The sequence below is a fragment of the Orcinus orca genome, chromosome 11 (genome assembly GCF_937001465.1).
Source record: "Orcinus orca chromosome 11, mOrcOrc1.1, whole genome shotgun sequence".
Classification (NCBI taxonomy): Eukaryota; Metazoa; Chordata; class Mammalia; order Artiodactyla; family Delphinidae; genus Orcinus; species Orcinus orca.
Genome location: NC_064569.1, coordinates 52,966,730 through 52,992,523, shown reverse-complemented (window position 1 = coordinate 52,992,523; position 25,794 = coordinate 52,966,730). Strand labels below are relative to the sequence as shown.

The following is a 25,794-nucleotide window of genomic DNA, read 5'->3' as shown; positions in this document are numbered from 1 at the left end:
ATGTTCCCATATCTCTTCCCTCTTGCGTCTCCCTCCCTCCCACCCTCCCTATCCCACCCCTCTAAGTGGTCACATAGCACCGAGCTGATCTTCCTGTGCTATGTTGCTGCTTCCCACTAGCTATCTGTTTTACGTTGGGTAGTGTATATATGTCCATGCCACTCTCTCACTTTGTCACAGCTTACCCTTCCCCCTCCCCATATCCTCAAGTCCATTTTCTAGTAGGTCTGTGTCTTTATTCCCGTCTTACCCCTAGGTTCTTCATGACATTTTTTTTTCTTAGATTCCATATATATGTGTTAGCATACGGTATTTGTCTTTCTCTTTCTGACTTACTTCACTCTGTATGACAGACTCTAGGTCCATCCACCTCACTACAAATAACTCAATTTTGTTTCTTTTTATGGCTGAGTAATATTCCATTGTATATATGTGCCACATCTTCTTTATCCATTCATCCGATGATGGACACTTAGGTTGTTTCCATCTCTGGGCTATTGTAAATAGAGCTGCAATGAACATTGTGGTACATGACTCTTTTTGAATTATGGTTTTCTCTGGGTATATGCCCAGTAGTGGGATTGCTGGTCATATGGTAGTTCTATTTTTAGTTTTTTAAGGAACCTCCATACTGTTCTCCATAGTGGCTGTGTCAATTTACATTCCCACCAACAGTGCCAGAGGGTCCCCTTCTCTCCACACCCTCTCCAGCATTTATTGTTTGTAGATTTTTTGATGATGGCCATTCTGACCGGTGTGAGATGATATCTCATTGTAGTTTTGATTTGCATTTCTCTAATGATCTCACTATCTTTATACAAAGTCCTCTTTCTGTATCTTCATCTTGTGAAAGCTCTGAGTAGTGAGAAATAGGCTCCACCTCGGGAAGCGTACCATCAGAGCCTTCACGCTTGGCTTAAGACTCACTCTTCATACCTAATTGACTGAGAAATGAGTCCCTCTGATTTTGGATGTGGTGAGAAGTTTTAGACTAATTTTCATAAGTTCCTGATGAGACATTCGTAGCACATTAGCATCAGGCATTACTTTTATAGATTTTATTGCTATGATATGGAGTAATTTATTATAGCAAATAAAGTAGAACAGCCTAGCAGAAGGATGCAGTTTGGGACAAGAAGCAGCATCCTGAAGCTCTGACACCTCAGCCAGTCAGAAACCAGAGCCCATACCCTCCAATGCAGCTCACCTGCCTTTCAAGTCAGAGAACTGTGCTTGTCTCTGCAACGTGTAGTTGTCCATAAAGATCTTTTGGTATCGAAGTTTTCTTTGGAGGTTTTATTACAAGGGAGTTTTATCTACTTTGTACCGTGCATGGCACTAAGCAATTTATATGTGTTTTCTCATTTAATCCTGAAAGTGGCCCTATAACATCTGTGCCCATTTTACACAGCTGGATAAGCTGCCCAAAGACCCAGAGCTAATAAAAGGCCGTGCAGGGATTCAAACCCTTTCTGTCTGACTTAACACTGGCTGTGTTCGTGTTAACACTCATCCCTGTCACCATCTGATTGATGAATCTTCCCAGATCCTATATTAGAAAAGCAAGAGACAGCATTTTGTGAGTGCAGTTAATTTATTGGCTTTCCTTTTTAGTTGTGACCGAATTGTCTTCAGGAACAAAGGCCTGCTTTATTTTTTGTAAAATCATAAAGCATTCTTTATAACAAGAACAACAAATCTGTCATTTTCGCCTTAAGTCTTAAACGTATTTAGAAGAGAAATGTGTTCATGGTTTTTTGCCAACTTTGCAATAAAAACTCTACTCACTGGTCCATTTCAAATCAAATAACCAGTTTTACTTGCCAGGTAGTATATATGTGTGTGTGTGTGTGTGTGTGTGTGTGTGTGTGTGTGTGTGTGTGTGTGTGTGTGTGTGTGTGTGTGTGTATACACACGCACATATTTATATGGTTACAATGAAAGTAAAACTGAATGATTGCGTGAGTGAGTGAGTGTGTGTGTGTGTGTGTGTGTGTGTGTGTGTGTGCTTCTCCAGTGTAGTTTGGACAGTTTATCAGGTCCTTTGAGCAAAGTACCTTGACTAGCAGAGTAAGTTCCATGAACGGCTAGACATTATAGAATGTTCTTGGAATGATTCACATTTAATTAGCTTCACACTGCAGAAGATTTCACCCGTCTTCAGATACAGAAAAAGTGTTTTAAACAAAAGATAGGGACTGTCATTTTCTACCTCTTCCAACAACTGTTTGAGAAGAAAAGAATCCAAATTCACTGTGAGAACCAGTTTCTGACAGTGACAGACGACCAGTGATTTTAAAGCTTCGTGAGTCAAAAGATGCTAGCTTGAAAACACGCCTTTAGCCCTGCTCCTACCCCAAACCCCCATTTTAAAATGACAGTATAAGATTTTTCAGGAGGCAGAAACTCATAAGGAGAAGAGGAAAAGAAAAATAGATAACAACAACCAAATTTGGAAGTGGCAAAGAAGATGGAGAAAGATTAATTTAAAGAAGCAGAGTGGAAAGCTGACAGCCTGATGTGCATCCTAAACTCCCAGCAAGTCAGAGAGGTGGAATCAGGAACTTCTGGAAGCAAGAGTGATGGGAGAGGGCTTCCCTGGTGGCACAGTGGTTGAGAGTCCGCCCGCCGATGCAGAGGACACGGGTTCGTGCCCAGGTCCGGGAAGGTCCCACATGCCGCGGAGCGGTTGGGCCCGTGAGCCATGGCCGCTGAGCCTGCGCGTCCGGAGCCTGTGCTCCGCAATGGGAGAGGCCACAACAGTGAGAGGCCCGCGTACCACAAAAAAAAAAAAAAAGTGATGGGAGAGTACGAACACAGGGGGATTGGTTGAAAGTCTGTTAAGAATGAATGAGTCCCTCAGATGCCTTCCCCAACTCAGAACCACCAAGCACCCCTCCCCTTCCTGGCAGAGCCTAGTTTTATCCTCTGGAAAACGTGAAAGGGAGGGTCTCTGGGTTGGGAGGGCACAGCTGAGTGTACCAGTCCAGCTCTGAAAGCAGAGATTCAGTGAGACACTGAATGAGGAGGCTGCTGGTCTTTTCACAGAAGCTCAAAGAAGCCAGGTATCCAGGCTTAATCCCCTCCGAGCTGGAGGAAGAATCAGTGCCATCTGGCACTGAACTATACAGAAGCAGTCTGGCCTGAACTATACAGTGACGACCGTAATCCAGGAGCCCCACTCAGGGGCACCAAGCTTTCAAACAGCTACTACTTTGGAGAGCCATCTTTGATGTGAACAGAGAGCTAAGAAAAACACAGGCACTTGGAGGAAAGAATCTAAGATGCAAGACTATCACCAAAAACAAAGAAAAAAACAGAAACAGCACATGCAGGAAGAAGAAAACTTTAAAAAGAAAAAAAAAAAGATCATTAACATCATTTGTATCCCTGGGTGGGAGGCCCTGAATACTATTACACAGTAGCCTCCAGTGGGGAACAAAGAGCTCTTGAAAAGTAAGAATATGGCAGAAATGAAGGAGTTCGACAGAAATACTGGAAAAAATGTTGAGGAAGATTTCTAGAAATTAGGACAAAACAACAAATAAATAAATGAAGAATCTAGACTAAATAGGAAAATTATACGAATCCAAATAACACAATATCCAAATAATAGACGTTACAAAAAGAAAGAGGAGAGAAAAGCATCAAGGATATATTTTCATAAATTTCCTAGAATTGATGGATATAAGTTTCCAGATGTATGGGTCCATGAGCTGTGGATGAAAACAGACCCACACCAAGGCACGTCATCATGAGATTTGAAAACTGGGAGAAAAAGACAATCCTACAGGCTTCCAGTGGGGGTGGGCAGTTTTCACACAGTGTATCAGAACACAAATAATAACCGAGTAATCAGAATGGCGTCAGGCTTCTCAACAAATAGCAGTTCTGGAGTCTAGAAACCAATGGAAGAGTGCCTTCAAAATTCTGAGGGAAAAGAAATTTCCAGCCTAGAATTCTCCATCTAGCAAAGGTGGAAGTAAAAGAAAGACAACTATGCAAGAATTCAGAATACTCTCCTCGCATGCACTCTGCCTTGGGAAGCCGTCAGAGAACGTGTACCAACCACCAAAAGAGAGTAAAGCCAGGAAGGATGCAAGAGAGAGTGTTAAAAGGTAAACTGAGGCATATTAAACATTTTAAGAGTTTATTTGAGCAAAAAAAATGGATTCACATCTGGCAGCACCAAACCAGAAGTCGTTAGGAATGCTCCCCCAACAGGAGTCTGGGGAGAGACAGATATAGGAAGAGCAGAGGCAAAGAAAGGAAATTATTTAACTCGCTGTAACTTAAAGCCTAGTTGGCTGTTTGTGACTGGTTGTCCTTAGTATTTTGATTTCATAACCTTGTAAAAGCTTAGATTTTGGTTGGCTTCCTTGGGCTACCACAGCATTAGAGCCACCTCAGTCTAATGGCCTCCTTCTTTAATTAACAGGAATGAAAAGAAACTCTGGGTTCCCAGGGTCTGTGGGAAGGAAATTCCCAAGGTCTGGGTAGTAACCCTAGAAAGCAAACGTTCCAGATGGGTTGGAAACCTCTAATAGAATTCTTGATATGATATAACATGTTGAGAGATTACAGATCTGAGGAGTTGAATTCATGGTAAACACAAGAAAATTAAGCCAACAAAGACATCAAGACAACAGAAAATATATCCTGTAGAAAAGGCAGGTAATCATGCCATGCAACATGGCTTGTCTTCTAATACTGTTTGCCGTCATACTAAAGTAAATGCTAAATATTGATTTTACAAAAAATGACAAAACTGTATTGGAAGAATGGGGGAACAAGAACTGTGTCTGAATATGGTGGTGATGTAGAGGCGGAAGAGAACTGACTTCTCATCTTTCATAACAGAAAGAGGCAGCATGCGAGATTTTTTCTTTTTTTAGTTGCGGCATGCAAACTCTTAGTTGCGGCATGTGGGATCTAGTTCCCTGACCAGGGATCGAACCCGGGCCCCCTGCATTGGGGGTGTGGAGTCTTAGCCACTGGACCACCAGGGAAGTCCCCCCATCTCCCCTTTTTATCCAGCTTTTCTCCAGGATTTCATGGCCAGTGCCCAGAGCAGACGTGCCTAGCTCATAGTTGGTGTTCAATGAGTATGTGTTCGATGGATGGCTCTGTGAACTTCAATTCAGTGGATTTCACAGGATTGTTCAATGGAGAACTCCAAGCAAATTCAAAGCACTGAGCGAGTGCTAATGTATTCTCGCTCAAAGGGTCACAAAGCCCTCGGAGGTGAGGCAAGTCTGGAAGTGAGATCCTTCCAATGAGGACAGTGGCAAATTAGAGACGGAAGGCTCCATCTGAAGGAGAGAGTGGGAAAGTGAGTCCAATGTTGCTGGATAATCATCATAATAAACACTTATGTACTGTATTGTATGCGCACTGCTCCAGTCACCTTACATAGAAGAATTCAATCCTTACAACAAAAACTGTATGAGATCAGCACTGTTGTTTTTTATCACCGTTTCACAAACCAAGAAACTAAGGTGTCTGAACACTATGTGATCAGGCATACACGGCTTATATGTGGAAGAGGCAGGATTTGGAACCCAAGCATTCTGGCTGCCTCTTCATCACTATACCATATTGCCTCTCTAATTTTTTAAAAGAAGCTGTACATCTGTATGAAATCTACTACTTTTTAAATGTTGGCAACTAATTTTTTAAAGCACTACAAGTCAAGCAAAGCATGCTTGGTTTGTACCTTCCTCAGAGAAGAATCAAAACATGGTGCTAACCTAAGTGTCCATCGACAAATGAATGGATAAAGATGGGGCACATATATACAGTGGAATATTACTCAGCCATAAAAAGAAACGAAATTGAGTTATTTGTAGTGAGGTGGATGGACCTAGAGCCTGTCATACAGAGTGAAGTAAGTCAGAAAGAGAAAAATAAATACTGTATGCCAACACATATATATGGAATCTAAAAAAAAAAAAGGTTCTCAAGAGCCTAGGGGCAGGACGAGAATAAAGACGTGAACGTAGAGAATGGACTTGAGGACACAGGGAGGGGGAAGGGTAAGCTGGGACAAAGTGAGAGAGTGGCATGGACATATATACACTACCAAATGTAAAACAGAGAGCTAGTGGGAAGCAGCCACATAGCACAGGGAGATCAGCTCGGTGCTTTGTGACCACCTAGAGGGGTGGGATAGGGAGGGTAGGAGGGAAACGCAAGAGGGAGGAGATATGGGGATATATGTATATGTATAGCTGATTCACTTTGTTATAAAGCAGAAACTAACACACTATTGTAAAGCAATTATACTCCAGTAAATATGTTAATAAATAAATAAATAATATAGGCTAAAAAAAACATGGTGTTAGGTCTATTCACAATAGCTAAGACATGGAAACAATCTAAATGTCCATCGACAAATGAATGAATAAAGAAGATGTGGTACATATATACAATGAAATACTACTCGGCCATAAAAAAGAATGAAATAATGCCATTTGCAGCAACATGGATGGACCTGGAGATTATCATACTAAATGAAGTAAGTCAGAAAGAGAAAGACAAATAACATATAATATCACTTATGTGTGGAATCTAAAATATGACACAAATGCACTTATTTATGAAACAGAAACGACTCAGATATAGAGAACAGACTTGTGGTTGTCAAGGGGAAGGGGAGTGGGGGAGGGATGGATTGGGAAGTTGGGGTTAGCAGATGTAAACTATTGTATATAGAATGGATAAACAACCCCAAGTTCCTACTGTATAGCACAGAGAACTATATTCAATATCCTATGATAATCCATAATGGAAAAGAATATAAAGAAAGAATGTATATATATATGTATAACTGAGTCACTTTGCTGTACAGCAGAAATTAACATAACATTGTAACTCAACTATATTTCAATTAAAATTTTTTTAAAAGAAAAATAAAATAAAACATGGTGCCAGGGTGTGCAAACCATGACTGAGCCCTCAAAGCCCCAAAGGCATGGCCACATTTAATGTGCCTGGTAAGCATGGTAGTGATAGTGTCAGGAGCTCAACTTCTGGGCTCAACTTCATCCCTCCAGTGGGCATCCACCCTGAAGAACCTTTCAAACCTCAAGTATGGACTTGATTAAAGGAGAAAGAGAAGAATGTAGTAAACATGAAATGGGCACCATACATGTCTGTAGACCATTAGAAGTTTCACACCCCTCTGCAAAGCTGTGTGGGTTTGTCCAGAGGTCACAGTGTTATTTTCCTCTGTTAGAAGGGTGACAGAGATGGGTTTGATGTATTTCGTTGCCTATACTGTTTTGTTTTAGTCCATTTCAATGGAAAATGAATTTTTTAAAAAACCAAGGGAAACATTGAGTGCTCTGTGATGGTTACTAAAGCTTGGGAAAATATCGTGTAAAGTTATTGGCAGATGCTAGGAAAGTTGTATTTGCTGATTATAACAAAGTTTTTGTTTTTGTGCCCTGTGCCCAGAACGATTTGCTGTTCTGAAATGTAATATGAGTAAAACCGCTGGATGTTTATATTTCTGTAGTGGAATTATATCAAATCACTGAGTGGAGGTTTAAATTATGAATTAATTGTAGTGAACAGAATGTTTTGCATTGTTTGCTAGAAGCTAAGAATAGTGATTGGATGAAGTCCCATTAACATTTACTGTGGACTAACTCGGTGGGTAAGGTATTGGTATATGTGTTTGCTTTTTCTTTCAATGATGTGTTGCGATATTAAACCATCTGTTCTTGTGCATAAACATTTTCCTGGGATTCAAATGGGATTATGGGATATGATATGGTTCTGTGATTATTATGGGGTGATCAGACTGTTTATAATAAAATCTTACATTAGGCGCCTTTTAATGATCCTTAAAAAGAAATCACTCCAGGCTTCAGGTTGGTAAAACGTCTCCTATTGGAGGCAAATTGTTGTTTATAAATGTTGGTATGTTCATTTTAATTATTGAACTCCTAAATTAAATGTAAACTTTCTAGGTCAAGATGATATTTTTGTACTTAAATATGGACTATAGTTCATTTTGAGGATTAAGTCTAAGTAGACTCATTCCTAATGGCTTTTCATTATTATTATTCCATTATCACCAAAGGGAAATATTCCTAAGAAAATTTATAAAGCCCAAAACTGACCACTGTGCAGGATAATAGATTTATCTATAAACTCAATAAAAGTTACATGTACTTGTTTAAATATGAATATATATGTAAGTATAAATAAATAGCATCAGTCAGATTTCTGAATATTTCAGAGCATTCTAGGTATGAATTTGTGAGCAAAATTTTAATATTTGCAGTCTATCTAGCAAAAGATATCCTTCTGGGGAAAAAAAAAAACTTACATTAGTGATTCTCATCCACTTTCCCACCCAGTACACTTGAGTAATATGGCAGGATCCCATGAAGAGTGGTGTCTCCTCACTGGTAAGGAGTGAAAGAATGGGTAGGAGAAGGGATCACATGTAAGTACCACTAAGGGGAGCCCCTGATTGCTTTTAATACACTTTTCTGTTGGACTATTCACTCTTCACCTCCGTCTCTTGAGAATCACAGATTGAAATAGATTTAATCCAGATGGGCAGCTTTTCAATTGCTTTCTTCAATTGCAGATTTAAAATAACTTTGCTTTAGTTTTCAAGTTTATGAGTACTTTAACACAAACATTTTTATATCAAGAAGGGGTAATATGTGCATTTTTAAATTCATTTGCTGATTCTCTTTGCTTTGCATACAAACTGTACTTGCATTAATGGCTGCTATTACAGTGAGACCTGTACAGTAGTGGGTGAATCGTGGATATAAAGATGTGACTATTCTATCTTCATTATTACAGCACCATCCAGTAGAAAACCAGGAGACCCCCTGGTCATATCAGATATCAAGAAAGGCAGTGTGGCACACAGGTAAGAAAGATGGATTTACTGATTCATCCCAAGGTATTTCTTAATTACAGCAGAAATGACCTCTTCCACACCCAAGACAACCTTGCTAATAGGTCATGGTATTCTCAATATTTTCCAGGCAACCACGATTAATCGATTATATTTTTGACATCCCTAATGTCAATGACTATGTAGAGCTCTCCCCCGGTGTCAGTTTATTTCTGCACCCAGTGCAGACAACAATCACATGAAAATGTTTTTTAGGGTCATTCATGAGTCCAACATAGCCTCTCCTTCACTGGTCATCTTCCATCCTTCATTTTTCCCGCTAAAAAACTGAAAGTGGCCCCAATGATGAGAGTCACCCCACATGGAGATAATAGCTTAGGGGAGAGTTTTGCTAGATGCCAGGATGTCCTCCCTAGTCAAGCCAGGTCCTTGAGCCTTAAACAGTGTTTATGTATCCTATTTGGTTCATAGACCACAAAAATCAGGGAGCCTCAAACGTTCAATTTCACAGATCAAAAATATTTTTAAGTGATTAGGAATATTGATGTAAGACTGTTAACTTTCTTTTTATTTTCCAGTTAAGGACTTAAAAAATCCCATCTGTTATCACAGTCATTTCATTAAAGAAATATTTTAACACTCAAAAAGTAGGAAGGACATTGTATGAACTTAGGTATATAGGTATAGGCTCAGATACTGTGACAAGGAGACATAAACGGAGTGGATCCAACAAGACAGAAGTTTGTCTCTCATACAGCAGTTGGGAGGTAGACAGGCAACGCAGGGCTGGAGAAGCAGCTCTGCCGTCCTCTCCAGCTTCTCCAGTCATTGTGATTTTCCAGCCATAGAAGGGAGGTGGGGTGGTGCAGAAAGAGTCTGGGGTGTGTATCTTTAGGGGATGACCCAGAAGAAGGAAGGGAGAATGGATTCTGGGAAGCAATTAGCAATCTTGGTCACAGACATAATGCATAAAGGATGGTTCTTACCAAAACATAACCTTCCTTACAGATATGTGTGCATATACATACAGAAGCACCTGCAAAAACATATACCTTCTCATTGTTTTTCTCATTTCGTGAAGGACCTTTAAAAACTTTCAAGACCTGAAGCAGTCCGTAACCAGTATTAGACTCTCAATGGACACCTTTCAGATAGCATCCAATTCCCCTTTTCTCCCTACTGCAGCCATAGTGAGTTCCCCAGTGCAGGTGGAAATAGCAGAGACACCAGGACTCAGACCTCCCCTAAGGCCATCCCACCTTGACTCGCCTCACTCCCTGTATCCTCTCCTAGTATCTGGACTGCCAAGGACCAAAAGTGGTGCAACAATCTGGAGAAGCATAAGGACACCCGGGCTGTGTAAACCTGGGCCCATTACCCCCTTCCTGGAAACCTTAGAATTCCTGAGTGACGCTTATATGGTTGTCCTGGTCTAATTGAAGAAAGCAGAAGAAAAATATTTTTTAATACTCTGCAATTTAATGTCACGGCAGCCATCCAAATTAAGACTGGAGAAAGGGGATTTGTCAATAAAATGCAGTTTTAAAAGTTGAAGAATCTTATTTCTTCTAAAGGCTACCATAATGCTGCTTTGTGCTAAGTGCCTCTTAAATGGCCTGGTTAAGTGCTCATCATTAATCATGCATTTGCTATGCCTTTACTATCAGAACGGGAACCCTGGAACTTGGGGATAAATTACTTGCCATAGATAACATCAGGCTGGACAACTGTTCCATGGAAGATGCAGTTCAGATCCTTCAGCAGTGTGAAGACTTGGTGAAGCTGAAAATCCGCAAAGATGAAGATAATTCAGGTATTGATAACCTCCTTAGTGAAGACTGATTTCTCTAACTGCCCGTCTGTCACCAAAGATATTAGATCTTGGTGTTTTACATACAACAGCTGGCTAGTGACATGGCAGCAGTGTTTTTTGTAGTTAAGAGGGTCTTTAAATTGGGCGTTGAGAGTGTAGTATGAATTTTAAATAATGGTGCTTTTAAATGGTATAATTAAGATATTTTCATTTATAAACATTATAGCTACATTAAAATAACTTTAAAGATGAAAACTTAATCATCACCTGATACCACCCTAATACAATAGAACTGGTCATTTTCTAGTTGATATTATGTTACGTAATTATAACAGTGCGTGTTCTCTTTTTTCCTTAGCTTTATAAACATGTTACCATTTTACAAACCCTTAATAGCTATCATTTGAATTTACTGCCCGTAATGTATTTACCATTCTTTTCTTCTTACTTAGATTGCTCCCAGTTGTTTTATTACTGTAGGTGGCACAATAACCGATATTTTTATGCGTGGATATCTTTATTCAACGTTTTTTCTTTTGAATTATTTCCTTAGGAAATATTCCTAAAAGTAGGGTGACTGAGTCAAAATAAAAAGGGAATTTTTATGATTTCGGATGAGTCTTGTACCATGTTGCTTTCTAAAAGGGCTGTATCCATTGTTAGTGCTTCCAGTTATGTGCGAATACAGGAGAGCGGTGCCTCTCAAACTTGAGAAGGCCTCAGAATCACCGGAAGAGCTCAGTTAAAACACAGTTCCTGAGCGCTCACCCTAGGTGGGGCCTGAGACTGTCATTTCTAACAAACTTCATCATGATGCTGCTGTGGGCCAAGACCCAGCAATCTGAGTAGCCCCGCAGCAGACGCCCTTTTATCTGATTTTGATAAGAACCCAAGCTAACTGAAAAAAGTTCATGAATTGAAAGAGTCAACTAATGTGGGGATTTATAGAAAGTAACATATATCTATAACATAAACATTTAACTTAAAAATGTACCGATCTTATGGGTGAAGCCAACACTTTCTGCTGATTGTAGTTACAAGCCTTTTGACTTGTTTGCCTAAGTCATACCCATAATATACAGTTTATGATTTCCAGGTTTGGTTTTTGTGTGTTGTTTTGCTTTAATGCAGTGAGAATTTAAATAATTTAAAGCAATCTGAATGCTTACTCCATCTAGATTTTTATTTCCCCAATGTTTTCAAGTTTTTCCTCTATGTAATTAACTGTTGATTTCTTGCCTAATAATCCCCCTTATTGAATCTTTCCAAAGCATTTGATTTTTTCATAGATCCAATATACTCATATTTCATAGGTTATATAAGATTCATTAAATTACGTCGTTACAATAACAAGTACAACTGGCATAAACAGGATTGGAAATAATCATAATTGACTCTAAACTTTTAAGCTTTTGACTCAATTGGTAGCAGGAACAGAGGTACACGGGGTACTGCAGAGGGAAACCTATTATTCTGGAACATTCAGTGGCATTGGTCAGTATATTTTACAAAGAGGATGGAGAGTCACAATTAATCCAGTAAATTGGTTAAAGGGAGATTGATTAAGAGAGTTTCTACTGAATATAGTTTCATCCCAACCAATAATGGGCAGTTGTCAATGTCCTGGAATCTCCTGGAATCTAATCCTCTAGATCCAGAGTTCGTGGTCATGTCAAGCCTTGTGTTTATGATTCCTATTCAAAGTCAAAACAAGTTGGTAGTTACATCCATCAGTACAGCTGGTAAAGATGATTATATCCGAGTATACTTTATAATGAACATTTAAAAATATGCATAGATTTCTACTAGTTATTTCCCAAGCAACTGATTTTCCACACCAACACTTGCATTTCTCTCCTAAAAAGCATGCATTTTCTTTGGGGGATTTATTTTAAAAGAAGGATAAAGCCTCCAGCGTCAGACTGGGTTCTGTCCTAGCAAAGAGGCAAAGCCCTTCGGAGAAACCCATTTTGCATGATTTGCCAAGCTAAGCAGATTTCAGCTATCTTCCTTGCAGAGTGAAGAAGCCAAGCCAGAGATGAATATGTATGGTGCTTGTGGTTGGCGATGTTCCCAGTTCCAAAGCCAGGCTGTGCAGACACACTGGGGGGAGTTTCAGAAACAACAGCTGAGCGCTTGGAGAGCCAGATCTTACTTTCAGTTGCTTCTTTCCTTTGGCTCATTTTTCCCCTTTAGACCCTTCCCCCTACAATCCCTATGCCTAATACTATGGTAATGATCATGCTTGTTAGGTTTTTTTTTTCTAATTTTAAGAGGTCCAGTTTTTAAAATCCTAAATCCTTCCATTGAAAACCATGCACCTCCCCAAAATAAGACTGTAAATATAGGTGCAAGAGACATATTTACCCAAACCAGATTTTTTCAAGTTGTCATATTAAAATATACACCCACTTAGACACATTTTTATAACAGACCATTATTTGAAAATTATCATCTGATCATCGATTTGGAAGAATTTGAGTGTTTCTGTATCCTCTTCCCCCATGAGAATATAAGTATAATTTGAGTAACTGAATCCTTTTTTATTCAGAGCGAAGCAAGGGGAGGGATTATTCAAAATGTAAAACCTGGATATAGACTAGTTCAAGGCCAACTATGTAGACATAAAGAGAACACACTTTTTTTTTTTTTTTTTTTTTTTTGCGGTACGCGGGCCTCTCACTGCTGTGGCCTCTCCCGCTGCGGAGCACAGGCTCCGGACGCGCAGGCCCAGCGGCCACGGCTCACGGTCCCAGCCGCTCCGCGGCATGTGGGATCCTCCCGGACCGGGGCACGAACCCGTGTCCCCTGCATCGGCAGGCGGATTCTCAACCACTGCGCCACCAGGGAAGCCCAGAGCACACACTTTTAAACCCAGCTCTACCACATTTGAGCTGTGTCAGTTTGGGCAAGTTACTTAACCTGCCTGAGATTCAGTACCATTTTCAGTAATGTGCACAAAATAATACCCACCTTGGGGAGCTGTTGTAGCTTGTTGAGAGAGAGATTTCCTGGCACAATCAATATTCAGTAACTGGGAACTATTTTTATTATTATTGCATCCTGACATGCCTTTCCCCACATTAGTTCTGATCCTTGGTCAAGATATAAATGAGTGGAAAATAAGCATTATTCATGACAACAGTCACTGATTTTGGAAGTTTGATACCTTGCTTAATCTGAAATTAAGCTGGTGATTTAAATTGTTGCCATCCTTTGTCTCTGTATTTTAGAATGGTAATACTCGGTATATATGCTTCACTCCCTAAAATATTGCTTATACTAATATTGGACTTTCTGTACCAGTAGACTTCAGGAGTCTTCCAGTTCTTAAGTGTCTGCTCCTCTCGATCCTTGGTTCTCTGATCAGTTACAGAAAGTTTATAACCATACTTGATATAACTTGGTTTCCTAAGCTAGTAATACTGGAATTGGGTTTAACAGATGTTGCTTCAAAATGTAAGCCTGTCTTCCAGCTACAATAATTTTATTGCTCTGCCTTGTACTTTAAAGGAGATGGTAGAACTATTCTCAAACGTTGTTAAAGTCTTTGTTTTTCATTCAGTCACGCCATCAGCATTTATTTAGTGTCTGGAAGGTACTAGGGACTGCCAGTTCTTAGATGAAAAAGGACACACCATCTCTGCCCTTAAATCAGTCACCATGTTGTAGGAGAAACGGAAGAAAATAATCAACAGTATTATGAATGTTCTAGGTGTGTGCACAAAACGTTAAGAGAACGGGAAGGCACCCATTTGAGACTGGGGAGCTCAAGGAAATGCTTCTAACAACCTTGGTCTTGGAAGTATTTGGGAGGTGTTGTTAAAATTAACCAGAGGAAAAGTATGAGCCAAAGGAAGTCAGAGAGAGCAGCACATCCTAGTAGCAGGTATAGCTGAAGCAAAAAGTTTGTGTAAGGACTCAGTAGTGGGTGAATAGACGGATACACTGAAGCCAGATCATTATGGTCCTTCTAACTATGTTAAAAAATGTGAACTTTACCCCAGAAGCCAATGAGGAGCCATTAAAAGACAAAAAGCAGGGGAACGAGGCCAGGGTATTTGGTCTGTGACCACTGGTTGCGGTCACTTACTGAAGTAATGAAGAGGCATTCAAGAGAGTCTGCATTAACTCTGTTTCTAGCGCTGGCTGGGGGAAGCAGTAAAATAAAATGACTAAGAACACTAGGCTGACTTCACAACTGACAAGCTGGGAAACTTCGGAAAATTAACTTCTCTGGGCACCAGTGCCCTCATCCGCAATGTCCATTGAATGCGTCCTGAACGCGGCAGTTTTAAGGATCAAAGGAGGCAATATATTGATATTTAAGCGCTCAGCGACAATGAATGGCACCAAGTAAGGCCCAGTGAATGCAGACTATCAACAGCCATTATTAGGATGCTTTTAAAATTAATTTTAGGGCTTCCCTGGTGGCGCAGTGGTTGAGAGTCCACCTGCCGACGCAGGGGACACGGGTTCGTGCCCCGGTTCGGGAAGATCCCACATGCCGCGGAGCGGCTGGGCCCGTGAGCCGTGGCCGCTGAGCCTGCGCGTCCGGAGCCTGTGCTCCACGACAGGAGAGGCCACAGCAGTGAGAGGCCCGCGTACCGCAAAAAAAAATAAAATTAATTTTAGCTTTATTTTACTATGGCCAAATCTTTTGGAACACCTGGGATTGTAGGGAAACCCCCACCCCCCATATTCAGTGGCCATTCTCTCTAGAGGAGCTTGTACATCTGTCATCTTTCGTTACCACGGGAACATAAATCGAGTACAGCCAGTCGGTGCTTGTCTGGGTCCAAGCCTCTAGAACCATGGCTGTTACCTAATCCCCAGGCCCTCAGAGATGCAAGTAAGATCTATTGCTTGAAATAAGATCTTGACTGCATCTAGATCCAACGTAGCTGAAGAGGGGAGGGTTTGGAGATCTGAGAAAGAACCCTGAAGCAAAGGAGAGAATTTGGGGGAATTGTGGGAAGAAATACATGGAAGCTTCCAAATCTGTCCCAAATAATTTCTAAGGGTCCGCTTTATATCACTGCCTTTGTGCCAGTCAAATATACGGACACTAATGGCCTCTCTGTTGATTTAGAGCACCTCACTTCTAATACGTAGCATGTTTGTAGAGACTAAAAATTCAGTATTTTCCCTTCACCGGCTCTGATCTGCGTTGAGAAACATTTCCAGGCGGCAACTTGTCCCATCGGAAGCAAATTACCTTTTCACAATTTCAAATAGAGTCTTATGCAAATATAGCCTTATTAGTACCAGTTAAATCATCTGCCCTTCAAAGATTTGGGCTTTCATCTTTTTTTTTTTTTTTTCACTTCATCAGTGTTAAGCCGGCTAAGTAATTTGCAGCAGCTTTTTCCCCCTCAAATCTAGGTTGAAGTAGCAGAAGTGCCCCATCGAAGCAACCAGGAATGATCCTGGCTGTGCGAAGAACAGTGATAGGGGTTGTTTTGGCAAGAGGCTGGCTGCAAGAAGAAACTCTGATAGATTTTTTTTTTTAAAGTACTCTTCCCTTTTTTCTGCTTTGTCTCAAAGTAGTAATGATTTTCAAACTCAAGTCAGCATCACAGTCACCCAGAGGGCTTGTTAAAACACTGGTGACTGGGCTCTTCCTCCAGAGTTTCAGATTCCTACGGGTCTGGGATAGAGCTGAGAATTGGTATTTCTAACAAGTTCTCAGATACTGCTAAAATTTCTCATCCCAGAACTACACTTGAAGAAACACTGTCACAAGGCAACCTAATTTGGAGACTTATAAATGATCACTTACATAAGGAAATTCAAATTCTACTCTTAAACACTCAGCACCTCCTTGGAACATGACTTTGGTAAGGCCAGTAAGGTTGGCCTTACTGGCACAACAGTAAGGCAGTTGTAGAGAGTATTGTTCTAAATGGTTCATTTTCTCAGGTCTGTCCACCTCCAAGAAATGTAGCCATACTCTGTGAAATGAATTCCATCACTTTTAGTTGAAGTGAACTTTGATTGACCTGTACATTTATGCATTCCAAAGACCCTCTCCCAAATCCAAGCCTCCCAAATCCAGCTGCCGTTATGGATTCAAGCCAGATAGCGTTCATTTTGTTAAATAGGCGGCACTCAAGAAGCTGAAAACAGGCTTCGCTGGTGGCGCAGTAGTTGAGAGTCCGCCTGCCGATGCGGGGGACACGGGTTCGTGCCCCGGTCTGGGAAGATCCCCCATGCCGCGGAGCGGCTGGGCCCATGAGCCATAGCTGCTGAGCCTGCACGTTTGGAGCCTGTGCTCTGCAATGGGAGAGGCCACGACGGTGAGAGGCCCACATACCGGGAAAAAAAAAAAAAGCTTGAAAATAACATTGCAGATGAGTAATGCTGCAATTTTGCATCTGTTCCGTGATCCCATTAATTTCCTTAACTAGAGCTGAGCAGAACAAACAAATTGTCTGGCCCCTTTCACCTCTTTTGCTAATAGTGGTAAACCTTCTGTTGTGATATAGAAGCTGTTTATAATATCATTAAGATCTGTTTAGGCTCACTTTGCAACTTCCTGGTGACCCTGCATTCTTCCTTCTCAGAAAGTTTTTGTTCTGGTTCAACACTCCAGTTGCTCCTTTCTAAGCTGGACCAGCCTCAAGGAGACAGCGTCTTGGAGTGCTTCCACCTCCAAAATGGTCTGAGCGTAAATGACAGTTATCACCTTCCTCCCAAGCTGCAGGGCCTTACAGCTGCCAGTTGGGCCGACGCCCGAGAAGGCAGATGGATTTGGAAGTGCAGCCTGCAGCTAACTCAGGCAGCCCAGGCTTTATTCTCACTCTTTGAATGAGGCTGATTGGGTCTGCATCACCTTGGAGAAGGCATCTAGACCTTGGAGTAGCCGGAGGGGTGACTCACAAAGCTAGGACCCAGTGACTGCCTGCTAACAGGCATTTATCCTTTCGCTCATTTGTTTAGGCATTTACTGGAGTCTCCTTGGTGCCAGGCATAGTTCTAGGCTCTGGGCATGTGAATATAAAAAATCGTAATTTTCAAGGTGATCCTGTTCTAATTAAGGAGACACATAGAGCGAAAAGCATATAAACTAGACCATGCATTCCAGATGGGGGCAAAAATTGGTTCTCAGGTATAAGGGAAAAGAACCTGAAAAAAATAGATACATATGTATGTATAACTGAATCACTTGGCTGTACACCTGAAACTAACACAACATTGTAAATCAACTCCACTTCAATTAAAAAAAATAAAATTTGGTTCTCAGGGAGCAAAGAATCTTAGATACTACGTTACAATAGTTTGTGACCCTCCAAGCTCAGCCCTACCCGACTGACTCTTATTCCCTCGTATTTAATTTCTCTCATTAGGGAGAATTTAAATTTAATTTTTCTCCTTGATGGGAGGAGAGGAGGCAATAATTTTTTTTTAAAGAAGTTGAGAAACACTAGAAAAATACACAGGAGCTGTAGGATCTCATAGGAAAGGTCTCTAGTCTCAGCTGAGGAGCCAGGAAGGCTTCCAGAGATATAAGACATCTGAGCCAAGTTTTCGAGGAAGAGTAGAGATTCTCCGGCAGAGGAAAGACGTCTGCTTCCAGGGAGTAACATGTGCAAGGTTAGAGATGTGAACAAAGTGTCTTTAAATGGACCACAGGTCGTTCAGTGGGGAGAGAATTAGATTGGATTGGGATGGGAAAGGATAGTGGAAGACAGAGGCTCCAGCCCTGTTCATGCCAAGGGGTTGCCCTTTATTCTTCAGAAATCTGGGACCTGACGGAAAGCTTCAAGGAAGAGAGTGACATGTTCAGATTTATGCTTTCAGAATATTCTGGGAAGAAAAGAGACGGAATTCAGTGTTGGCAAGACTGGTGAAAATAGATGTGGGAGAGAGGGACAAAGTCTGGATCCGAAGTAGGAAAACAATTTAGGAAGAGACCATTGCTGTGAACAACTGGGCAGAGCTGACATGGGGCCTCCTCAAGAGCACATGGCAGTAGGATGCTTTGGGAACCCTGCCTGGTGGGCAGATGGGTCGTGGGGTCTGGACAAGACAGTGTACAGGCAGCCATCATCAGCTAAGAGAGTACGGAAGCCAAACTAATTAAATGTGTCTTTACTCAAGGCATCCACATAGGGTTTTCTAAGGGAATTAATATTTTTTCTTTTTAAAAAATTACTATGAAAATATATTTAAAAATAGAGAAAGATGGTGTAATGAAGCAGCCCACATCACCTAGCATCAACAGTTAGCAACTTAGAATCAGTCTTGCTTCAGATCTACTCCCACCCTAACTTCCGCACCCCACCCACACACTGAATTATTCTGAAGAAATTCCAGACATCATATCATTGCATCTTGCAAATATTATTAATGTATCCCTAAACAATACTCTTATAAAAGACTTCTAAAATACATAACTAAATAGCATCACAATTTTAAATATTAGCAATAATTCTTTTTTAAAATTTATTTACTTATTTGTTTGTTTGTTTATTTATTTTTGGCTGCATTGGGTCTTTGTTGCCGCACGTGGGCTTTCTCTAGTTGCGGCGAGCCGGGGCTACTCCTCGCTGCAGTGCACAGGCTTCTCATTGCGGTGGCTTCTCTTGTTGCGGAGCATGGGCTCTAGGTGCGTGGGCTTCAGTAGTTGTGGCTCTCGGGCTCTAGAGCACAGGCTCAGAAGTTGTGGCGCACAGGCTTAGTTGCTCTGCGGCATGTGGGATCTTCCTGGACCAGGGCTCAAATCCGTGTCCCCTGCATTGGCAGGTGGATTCTTAACTGTGTCACCAGGGAAGCCCCAAAATATTAGCAATAATTCTTAATCTCCTCAAATATGTACTCAATGTTCCCATCTCCCTGGTTTTCATATACATGGGTAGACAGGTTTTTAAAACACAGTTGGTTTGAATTAGGATCCAAAAAGAAGTATTCATTGCTTTTGGTTGTAACGTCTCTTAAATTTACCCATTCTCATTTTTGTTTCCAAGTTCTTTATTTGTTGAAGGAATCAGAAATCAACTACATTTTTGTCATAATCTAAATATAGCATCACTTCTTCATTAATATACAGTCATTTTCTTGGTTTGCATCTCACCACTATTTAAACTCATTGAATCCCTAACAATTGCCTTTTGTTACTGGGACGCTTCAGCTGCCTAATTTTAAATGTTCCTACATAAAGTGGTCTGAAACCATCCTAAACCAGTTTACTCCATTCTGGCGTTATTTTGTCATCTTAGGTGCAAGTTGCAAAACTGTCCAGAAATAACACAGGGCACTCACTCTGGGTTACCTGAAGAATGAGCTAGCTGGAACCAATTTCTCCCCCTTCTCCTGGTGAATGGGACTGCACCCCAGCTCACCTTCCTATGGGCCAATGGTTGTTTTCATCTAGACTAAAGTTTCCACTGAAGCTTCCCACAGGTTCCTGGATTCTGGGCAGCTGGGTTCCATGTACTTGGGAACTGCCATTTCCCACAACTCCCATAAAGAGCTGATGGCCACATCCAGAATGCTTGGTGCCCGTTGACAAGGCAGTGCTCACACTTAGGGCAATAAAAGGGCAGGGTCTTCCCACTGGCGCACACACCCACGCTGAATGGCCAGTAGAGTGCCCAGCGGTAACTAACGCTTAACTATATCAAGGTTTACTAATCAAATGACTCACCTAGAATTTTATGCAGAATATAGTTGGTGGCACAGACTGCAAAATACGTGTCATCTGTCCAGTAATACCCTATTCATTTATGTCAACGCCAGTTCTGACAGGTGATGATCTATCACAGTGTAGAAAAAGTTAGACTTTTGACTGTCCCTCCATTTTTGGTTACTCTGCATCCTGGCGCTTCTCTCAGCAGCTGCTTGGCAGCCCATCACCAGCCTGTTGACCACAACTAAAGTAGAACCGTGGAAGAAGTGTGTAAACCATGAAACAGAGCCGTCGAAGCCTTGATGTGGAGGATTCTCAGCTGCCAGTATAAATTTGAGTCTAATGTTGAAGATGTTTATACCCTAGGATGTTGATTTAAGCATTCCAGTGTGTGGTAGATGGTCTTTGTTCTCTATGTATGGAGCTTTTTCTTCCTCCACTGAGGGAGTGGAGGCAATGGGTACATCCCAGAGCTCCCAATCTGTGGCCAGAAGTGAAGTAAGTGCTGGCAGGAAAGGACACATCGCTTCCTACATTTCTCTATAGACATTTCATTTTATATTCATTATAATTCTTCGCCGCACACACAGATCATTGAATTGTTAATTCAAGCTTTTCTATTCCTCCTTAGTTTAGGGTCTCATATCATAAATGAACAGCTGCTCATTGCAGAAATGTGACTGTATTAATGCTTCTCCGGGATACAGCCTGACTATAAAAACTGACTGTTTTGTTCAAGTATCTACTGGACCATTTCATTGTATCCTTAGGTACAGCAATGAACAACTCCTTAACCACTCACAGCTCCCAGGCCCAAGGAATAAAGCAAGAAATGCTCAAGAACTTTCAGCGTGTCATAAGCAAATAAAACCCTTTGAATTCTGAGACTGCATATTTGCAACTTTGATGCAGTCAAAATACCCAGCCATGCGAAAGGTGTCCCATGACATCTTTCAAGCCAATGCTTTAGGCAGACCACACTCACAAATGTTTTCCTTCATAGGAACGTTAAATGGTGAAACTTAGCTCACGAGAGTGTGGCAACCTGGCATGTGCTACTGAAATGTAACTTACGTGGCTCCTAGTCTCAAGAACAGCGGAGAGATAATCATTCAAACGTCTGTTTTACTATCTGTGTATTTGTGAATAAGATTCACAGATTTTGTGAATAAGATTCACATTTTAAGACACAGAGGAACAATAGGTAAGGGATTCCAGATTTCCAAGCCCCACTTGACCACGCATATGTTAAAGTTTGCTCCAACCGTGAGTTAAATCAACTTTTCTATATTGAGAGTTAGCTTGCCTGTAAAGCCTGAAAATAGGAATTGCGGAGCCCAGTCTCTGTTTACTGCGTGACTCTCTCCACCCATATCGCCTCCTCAGCCGTGTGTTCAGTCCACGGATATTCGTGGCACACTCACAAAATGCTGGGCAAGCACTGTGCTAGGCAGGGACATTGTCTAAAGGGCCCGCAGTGCCGGCTGGGAAGCTCGCTCACAGATTTAAAACATAAGTCATCAGGCAGAGAACCCCTTCCCTGACACTGATAACAACTACATCCCTGTATTAGAATGGTATATCCTACTGAGGAAATGCTACTTCCCAAAATAATTATTTTCTGAGACACAGTGCTTTGATGATGATGTTTTGAATTTCTTGTTTTATGTGTGAATATATGTGTCTTTTTACTCTGCTTCTTCCGAAGAAACCAATTACGACTCGTTGGCATTTATTGCAGATGAGCAAGAAAGTTCCGGAGCAATTATTTACACCGTGGAGCTGAAGCGCTACGGGGGGCCCCTTGGCATCACGATTTCAGGAACTGAAGAGCCTTTTGATCCTATTATCATTTCAAGCCTCACGAAAGGAGGGTTAGCTGAAAGGTAACATTCGAAGCAACTTCTACAATCACCTGTCTGAAATGGGTTTCCTTCCTCACAGCCACGTAAAAACATGCTCCCCTCTCCTGCTTGGTTATCTGTTGACTTTTTCAACTCTGCACAAAGGATTGATTTTAGAGCTTGAAAACTCTCAGGCAGAGCTCTGACTTGATTTTGAGGGGCATGTTATAGGCAGTTAAAAGTGTCCTGGGCTTAGCATTGATATTAGTCTCCAGAAATGTGTAAACCGACCACAATTGACTAGAGGTAAATTTATATTGTGTCCATTTTGAGAAGAGGAGACTAAAAGTTCAAGGAGGTTAAAAGGCTCGTCCAATTCAATTCAGCAAACATTTCCTGAGCCTCTGTTACCTGACAGGTACCGGGCTTAGCGGCTGAGAGGGTGACAGAAGCTTCGTCTTCAAAGATTTCAGGAAACAGTGCAGTGACTTAATAACATCTTGAAATTTGGAATGCCCATTTGTTCCTTCGGCAATTTGTCTCCATTGGCATGCACCCCACCCCCATTTTACTGTATTTCTTTCCAAGACACGTTGTAGGACATATTCCAAACCCCATAACCTGATCTGTCCTCCAGTAACCTAGCTCAGGAGTGCACACACACTGTTCATGCTGACACTTGAAGACACTGGTTTGCAAAACAGAGATATAGCATCACAGAATTTTGGAGCTGCAAGGTACCTTAGAAATCAGCTCATCCAACACCCTCATCTGTCAGGTGAGGACACCGAGGCAGCTCAAAAAAGGCTGCCCTGTTGGAATTTCGTATTCTGAAATTAACAGAGACACCTATGATACGGTATGCTTCAGGTGTCCCCCTGTCCTAGGTTTCTCTGTTAGACAATGAGGAAAAGGATAATATTGATCTGATTCAGCAACCTCCTGGTCAAGTGTTCTGTGGCTTACTGCATGGCTCTTTCATAAACTGGAGACTGTTGGTTTTTTTGGCCGTGCCGTCACACAGTTGTGGGATCTTAGTTCCCCGACCAGGAATTGAACCCAGGCCACGTTAGTGAAAGCACCGAGTCCTAACCACTGGACCTCCAGGGCACTCCCTGGAGACTCTTTATGGAAGAATGAATTGATCTCTCTCTCTTTTTTTTTTTTAAAGGAAAAAAAATTCCTTGAGAGTAGATGCATCGGTAGACTTGTTAGGCAGCCCCTCATAATCTGTGTGACTCAGTTTCACCTCCGTGGCCCCACTTGCTGCTGCCCAGCACCGCTGCCCACCGACCCCAAAGCAACCTGGGGTCGGACCACTCAGTCACAAGCAGGCTGTGAGCTGGGCTTCCTTCACTCAGGATATTTCAAGTGAGCCAGCACCCCAGAGGCTAGCATATGGGATTCCCACTCTACATCCTTCAACCCAGGTGGAGAGATCTGAGTGTTTAAACCTTTCCTGAGTTTGACTGCTGTGAGTCTGCTCCTCCCCCATCCTGTGCTTTCAAACAAAGATAGATATGGTGCACATCAGAATCGTAAATTCCAGTCTGCTGGTTCAGAATCGGGTGAGAATGGGACGAGAAGGGAATAGATCAAAGGTTTATCTATTGCTCAATACATTAATTTTCTTTTTCCACATTTCAAGCAGGATGTTAAGCCCTTTTACATGTGTTTTCCTATTTAGCCCTCAGAGCTTCCCTGTGAGATGACTATCCCCATTCTAGTGATGAGGAAACTGACACCTAGAGAGGTGAAAATAAGGTACCCAGGTCACACAGCTGGTAGGTGACAGAGATGGATTCAAGTTGATTCCTGGGACTTCCCTGGCGGTCCAGTAGTTAGGGCTCCACGCTTCCACTGCAGGGGACACAGGCTCGATCCCTGGTCGGGGAACTGAGCTCCTGCAAGTCGCGCAGTGCGGCAAAAAAAAAAAACTGATTCCTGAGTTCAGCCTTTTTCAATTCTTGGAATCACCACTGGGGGGTGGCGGGGGGCCTGCCACACCAGGGTCTTGTGTCTAAACCTTGCTTCTGGTAAGCTGGGATGCTGACTGATTGCGTCCAACACTTCTAAGTCTGTAGAAAGGACTGCTCCATGCTAAACATCACTACAGTGATTGTCCCACTTTGCTCGTTTCCTTGGGATTTTTAAGAGGGTTATCAAATGACTCAGCTTTCCTGGAATTTAAACAGCCCACAAGTCCATTTTAAATACTAATTAAAACATTTTTTCTGATTTTATTTGAAACTAAAAAGTAATTCACAACAGACGCAGTTATCTTGTAACATTGCTCAGGAGAAGGCAAGGAGTGACTTCTAGAGACCCTTGCCAACTCTTTTTTTTTTTTTTTTTTTTGCGGTACGCGGGCCTCTCACTGCTGTGGTCTCTCCCGTTGCAGAGCACAGGCTCAGCGGCCATGGCTCATGGGCCCAGCCACTCTGTGGCGTGTGGGATCTTCCTGGACCAGGGCACGAACCCGTGTCCCCTGCATTGGCAGGCAGACTCTCAACCACTGCGCCACCAGGGAAGCCCTCAAGTCTTTATTATTATGAATAAATAAAGTATATCAGGGAATTTCTGTTCAGTAGCATTCAGGGATTATTTCTACCTTTCCTATAATTATTTGGTGTTTCAGAACTGGCGCGATCCACATAGGAGACCGAATCCTAGCCATCAATAGCAGCAGCTTGAAAGGGAAGCCTCTGAGTGAAGCCATCCATTTGTTACAGATGGCAGGAGAGACTGTCACCTTGAAAATTAAGAAGCAGACAGATGGTGAGTGGGTTGAAAGCCACAATTAAGGATTTGCAGTGCATTTCCTTCCCTTAAAGAATGTGCAAATGTCTACGTGTTTGTTTCTCGGGAAATACACAGCCAGGGAGTGTTGGCGTATCTTTGTATTTAAATTTTCTGTAGTACTTAAGCTCCTTTTCTGTCTTTAAAGCCCAGTCAGCATCAAGTCCCAAGAAGTTCCCCATTGCCAGCCACCTGAGTGACCTGGGAGATGTGGAGGACCCGTCTCCAGCACAGAAGCCAGGCAAACTCACCGATACGTACCCCTCCACTGTGCCCAGCGTGGACAGTGCCGTGGACTCGTGGGATGGTTCAGGAATAGAAGGCAGCTACGGGAATCAAGGTATGTCCTAGCCGTGGGGTACAGGAAATTTGTCATTGGTGAAACTCAGGTTTCTCAAAGATCCACCTTCTGCTCCGTGAAAAGAGTATCTTTATTTGACTTGTGTCTGCATCAGTGTAACCATAGTGAACACAGTGAATATGGTGGCCTTTCATCTCCTCCTCCTTAATGCTAATAAGTTGTGAACATCTATCCAACACTAGCAGGCCCCCATTAGACCTACTGCCGTCCAAGTGTTGGATCCAGAGCTTGTCCTTCGAGCACAGTTTAATATGAGGCAAACCACACAGTAAATTGGGTCACTGAAGACCGGCCCCATTGTCTTACTTTTTTAGCAAGCTTTCCACAAAGATGGAATGAGGGACAGGGGATGTGCAAAGAGATGAGCCCAAAGATTTGTGACCCCATTTATTGCTGCCTCTTCCCGACTTTTCATGGAAACGTGTAGGGGTTTCCCCCAATGTGCATCATTAGAGAGTT

At 41.9% G+C, this 25,794-nt stretch overlaps 1 protein-coding gene across 8 annotated transcripts in view; it reads left to right on the top strand.

Annotated features, from left to right (window-relative positions):
* Positions 1-25,794, top strand: part of GRIP1 (glutamate receptor interacting protein 1) — a 699,747-nt gene that overhangs the window by 620,831 nt on the left and 53,122 nt on the right. For all 8 annotated transcript variants that reach the window (XM_033440573.2, XM_049693962.1, XM_049693963.1 and 5 more), the window contains 5 exons: positions 8,830-8,899; positions 10,555-10,700; positions 22,073-22,217; positions 24,814-24,953; positions 25,123-25,314. In XM_033440573.2, coding sequence (XP_033296464.1) covers positions 8,830-8,899; positions 10,555-10,700; positions 22,073-22,217; positions 24,814-24,953; positions 25,123-25,314 — 693 coding nt within the window. The remainder of the gene's footprint in view (positions 1-8,829; positions 8,900-10,554; positions 10,701-22,072; positions 22,218-24,813; positions 24,954-25,122; positions 25,315-25,794) is intronic.